The following is a 5,313-nucleotide window of genomic DNA, read 5'->3' on the forward strand; positions in this document are numbered from 1 at the left end:
TGGCTTTGTCAATGAATTAAAGTATTCTGATTCTACGTGATTACCCCTTAGCAATGACGAAAAAAAAAGCAGAACTCTAGCATTATTTAGGCTTATTAAAAACCTTCCATGACAACGAAAATAATGAAAATGGATCGAATAAAGGAAGGATGGGTGTATTCTGACTGCAAAAGTATTATAGAACATATTCAAGGCTGACAAATTCGCCAGTCACGCAAGGTGGTGTTTATTAATTAATTAATTTTATGTTATTTTATTCATTAATTTTTTACTCTCAACAACCCCGTTATATGTATCGCTAGTATTCAGGTTTTCAATATTCTAAAGGTACCGAATCTGCAATCGAATGCCCTGCCCGCCTCACCCACCCAATACCACTACCCCTCGGCCCACTTCCCAGCCTTACTGCTCTCTCTCTCTCTCTCTCTCTCTCTCTCTCTCTCTCTCTCTCTCTCTCTCTCTCTCTCTGACAATGAAGTCAGCAGGTAACCCAATTATTCTCGCCTCTCTGGTTGATAAGCGGCTTTATGCAAGCTGCAATTTGCTGAATCTAAGCTATTCTAACGGTTCTCGAGACGTGCAACAATATTTAAGCTCGCAATGTGAATAACGGTTTGATATAAACATTATTAGTTTTATTAAAGGCGTTGTTCTGAGCTTGGCAGTTTAAATAATCGCTGTATTATTCACTAAAAAGAAAGGATTTTTCAAAAATTAGGATTGCTGTCTAATAGGTTTGTGGGAGACTAATTCCTTGCCTAAATAGCTTCTGTTGCACGAAAATAATCTTATAAATTTTCAGGATGTAATTATCCGTAGTTAGTTTTACGTTGAATGAATCTCTTTCCAGCGATCATATGTTGAACGAATGGTAAATAATGATATCAGTCAATAGACCTGATTAGAGAATTGATGCATATAATGCAATATTTGGGCCAAATGTATACAGTTCATACCTCCATTGATTTTTACTATATTGTGAGGTCATTTCTAATTTATTTAAATTGTGATATAATAAACATTTAACTTAACGTTTTGAAAACAAGATTTTTGTCCTGATTGATGGCCGTATGGAATTATTATGACCCACAAACTAGGGACGTCCATTATGGAATAATGAGACAGATTTATTTTCGTCTGAGACATGAACCCGGTCCGACCAACCGAGGGAGGAACCGAGATTACATAATGGCAAATGGCAGACTTTCCCCCGGCAAGTCAGTCCGAGATTTCTCGGAATCCCATTCGCTATCTGATCATGTGCGGCCCAAATTGACATCGATTGGGGAACTTGCATCGGCTGGATTTCATGACTGGATTCGAGATCCGCCGTTCCCCATTCGCATGACAGAAAAATAAATCAGGAAAAAAAACATGCGGAAATAAAATATGCCAAGGGATGGAAGCTCGCCTAGTTAAAAAGTGATGCGACGACGAGAGAAAAAGTGAAAAGTATCATGAGTATGTTAGATTCGTTTAATAGGAGAAAACTGGTCGTGGAAGGAAATTACGAAATGAGATATGCCATAGGATGGGTCCTCACCTATACTCTGTTTTTTTCTATCTGTCCTCCCGCCTGTGGTGTTTGCGTATGGTAACACTCCGTCCCGGGCTCTAGATAGTTACATTCTGCTTACATTCAACAATTATAATAATGTCCTATTTTGAATATTAACGGTGTAATTCGAATACAGTAAATTATTAAAACATTTTTCAATTGCAAATGTACACCCAGATATCCTTTTATTTACCTAAAACTTACTCATAGCGTAACTATTTAAAGCCTGGGACGCAGTGTTACCATACGAAAACACCACAGGCGGATGGACAGATGGAAAAAAAACAGAGTATAGTTAAACGTGAATGAATATGTAAAGAAACGGGTAAATGAACGGGGAATACTTTCTATACGCTTAATAAAATAAACAAAATTCTCAAAATTGGCAATCTGGAAATCACGAAATACTATATATATATATATATACCAAGACGCGGAACCTCACCCTGCTAAACGTGAATCAGTCATTAAAGAAACAGTTAAACAAATAATTAATGATTTCTATTCGTTTTATAAGACAAAACTGGCGAAAATATTATAAATTAGAAATGAAAACTTTGCTGAACCCATCCTCAAGATACTAGCAAGTTACTACGTTACCCTCCCCTCTCTCTCTCTCTCTCTCTCTCTCTCTCTCTCTCTCTCTCTCTCTTTCTCTCTCTTTCTCCACATTGATTATGAAGCTTATGTTTGAGGAGAACGTTTCATTATTTGATGGGAAAAAAAGTGTGAAACTGAAAAACTGGATTTTGTAACCTACCATTTTACTGTTAAACTTTAAAATGCAAAACAAGTTACCAATGGGTCTAAACTTCGTCTTAATCAAGAATGGAGGCATCCCAAACTTCGTGAAGTTTCTGTTCAGAATGACATTTGAACGTGGCCCACGCCCTAATTACATCATTGCCCTTAGTTGCTACGATGCCAGAGAAAATGAGATGAGTCAATAACGTCTTAATAATGCAACATTTTAATACTTAATGAATGTTGAGAAGATCTAAATGGCAGAATCAGAAACGACGGCTGACCTTTTCTTACACATGAAGAAATGTCAGGATGAATATTTAAACATGCCATCATCGATATGAGCTACATTTCCATAAGCAATTGTAACTCAAAAAGCAATGTTATGAACTTATTTTTAAAATGCATCCTTAAACAATATTAGTCCTTAGTATGGCTTAAAGTTAAAAGTAGGATAATATTTAGTCTGGAGCAAAATTATCACAGTTATTGTAACTATCAAGATGCATAGAGAGTTATGTTCGAGTATTAAGAAGCTTGGAGAAATTACACGTATGAGGGCTATTTGGATCATAGTTTACAGTACTTGCAGCCTTCAATTAATCCAGTCCTTGCTCTGAGTTTCGTACGAAGTTCCCCATGTAGGAAGTTCCCCTTGTAGGAAGTTCCCCGTGATGGAAGTTCCCCTTGAAGGAAGTTTCACATGTAGGAAGTTCCCCATGCAGGAAGTTCCCCTTGAAGAAAGTTTCACATGTAGGAAGTTCCCCATGTAGGGAGTTCCCCTTGTAGGAAGTTCCCATGAGGAAGTTTCCTCTTGTAAGGAAGTTAACATGTAGGGAGTTCCTCTTGTAGAAGTTCCCCATGTAGAAGTTCCCATTATAGGTTTGTTCCCCAGTGGGAAGTTTCCCTGAGAAAGTTTCACATGTAGGAAGTTCCCCATGTAGGGAGTTCCCCTTGTAGGAAGTTCCCCATGTAGGAAGTTCCTCTTGTAGGAAGTTCACCATGTAGGAAGTTCCTCTTGTAGGAAGTTCCCCATGTAGGAAGTTCCCATTATAGTTAGTTCCCCATGTGGGAAGTTTCCCTTGAAGAAAGTTTCACATGTAGGAAGTTCCCCATGTAGGGAGTTCCCCTTGTAGGAAGTTCCCCATATGGGAAGTTCTCCTTGTAGGAAGTTCCATATGTAAGAAGTTCCCCTTGTAGGAAGTTCCCCTTGAAGGAAGTTCCTCATGTAGGAAGTTCCCCATAAATTAAGTTCCTCATGTAGGAAGTTCCCCATGTAAGAAGTCCCCATGTAGGAAGTTCCCCTTGTACGAAGTTTCCCATGTAGAAAGTTCCCCTTGTAGGAAGTTCCCCTTGTAGGAAGTTCCTCGTGTGGGAAGTTCCCCTTGTAGGGAGTTCCTTATATGGGAAGTTCCCCTTGTAGGAAATTTCCCTTGAAAGAAGTTCCTCATGTAGGAAGTTCCTCTTGTAGGAAGTTCCCCTTATAGGAAGTCCCCATGTAGGAAGTTCCCCATGTGGGAAGTTCCTCATGTGGAAGTTCCCCTTGAAGGCAGTTCCCCATGTAGGAAGTTCCTCATGTAGGAAGTTCCCCATAAATTAAGTTTCTCATGTAGGAAGTTCCTCATGTGGAAAGTTCTCCATGTAGGAAGTTCCCCTTGAAGGAAGTTCTTTAGGAAAGTCCCCTTTGTAGGAGTTCCCCTTGAGGAAGTTCACCTTGTAGGAAGTTCCCCTTGAAGGAAAGTTCCCATGTAAGGAAGTTTCCCCTTGTATAAGGAAGTTCCTTGTTGGAAGTTCACCATGTTAGGAAGTTCCCCTTGTTAGGAGTTCCCCTTAGGAAGTTCCCCTTTGAAGGAGTTCTTGGTTAGGAAGTTCCCAAGTAGGGGGAAGTTCCCCTTATAGGAAGTTCCACACGTAGGGAGTTCCCCTTGAAGGAAGTTCCCCATGTAGGAAGTTCCCCTTGTAGGATGTTCCCCATGTAGGAAGTTCCCCTTGTAGGAAGTTCCTCATGTAGGAAGTTCCCCATAAATTAAGTTCCTCATGTAGGAAGTTCCCCATGTAAGAAGTCCCCATGTAGGAAGTTCCTCATGTGGAAAGTTCTTCATGTAGGAAGTTCCCCTTGAAGGAAGTTCTTCATATTGGAAGTTCCCCTTGTAGGAAGTTCCCCTTGAAGGAAGTTCCCATGTTGGAAGTTCCCCTTGTAGGGAGTTCCCCTGGTAGGAAGTCTCCGTGTAGGAAGTTCCCATTGTAGGAAGTTCCCTAATAGGAAGTTCCCCTTGTAGGAAGTTCCCCTTGTTGGAAGTTCCCCATGTAGGAAGTTCCCCTTGTAGGAAGTTCCCCTTGTAGGAAGTTTCCCATGTACAAAGTTCCCCTTGTAGGAAGTTCCCCATGTAGGAAGTTCCCCTTGTCGGGAGTTCCCCTTGTTGGAAGTTCTCCATGTAGGAAGTTCCCCTTGTAGGAAGTTCCCCTTGTGGGAAGTTCCACATGTAGGATGTTCCCCATGTAGGAAGTTCCCCTTGAAGGGAGTTCCCCATATTGGAAGTTCCCCTTGTAGGAAGTTCCCCATGTAGGAAGTTCCCCTTTCAGGGAGTTCCCCATGTAGGAAGTTCCCATGTAGGAAGTTCCCCTTGTCGGGAGTTCCCCTTGTAGGAAGTTCCCCATGTAGGACGTCCCCATGTAGGAAGTTCCCCTTGTAGGACGTCCCCATGTAGGAAGTTCCCCTTGAAGGAAGTTCCCCTTGAAGGAAGTTCCCCATATTAGAAGTTCCCCTTGTAGGAAGTTCCCCATGTAGGAAGTTCCCCTTTTAGGGAGTTCCCCATGTAGGAAGTTCCCATGTAGGAAGTTCCCCTTGTCGGGAGTTCCCCTTGTAGGAAGTTCCCCATGTAGGACGTCCCCATGTAGGAAGTTCCCCTTGTAGGAATTTCACCATGCAGGAAGTTCCCCTTGTAGGAAGTCCCCATGTAGGAAGTTCCCCTTGTAGGAAGTTCCCCTTGTAGGAAGTCCGCCTGTAGGAA

The 5,313-nt window shown here is 41.5% G+C and overlaps 1 protein-coding gene across 1 annotated transcript; it reads right to left on the minus strand.

The window, feature by feature from the left end:
- Positions 1 to 4,400: 4,400 nt before the first annotated feature.
- Positions 4,401 to 5,054, minus strand: LOC135213248 (uncharacterized). Its single transcript, XM_064247226.1, has one exon. The coding sequence runs from the start codon at positions 5,052 to 5,054 to the stop codon at positions 4,401 to 4,403; it is 654 nt and encodes a 217-aa protein (XP_064103296.1).
- Positions 5,055 to 5,313: the final 259 nt, after the last annotated feature.

The sequence above is a fragment of the Macrobrachium nipponense genome, chromosome 42 (genome assembly GCF_015104395.2).
Source record: "Macrobrachium nipponense isolate FS-2020 chromosome 42, ASM1510439v2, whole genome shotgun sequence".
Lineage (NCBI taxonomy): Eukaryota > Metazoa > Arthropoda > Malacostraca > Decapoda > Palaemonidae > Macrobrachium > Macrobrachium nipponense.

What these genes read in the sequence shown, in the direction of transcription:
- LOC135213248 (XM_064247226.1), bottom strand. Translation starts at nt 5,054, where the DNA reads ATGGGGAACTTCCTTCAAGGGGAACTTCCTTCAAGGGGAACTTCCTAC.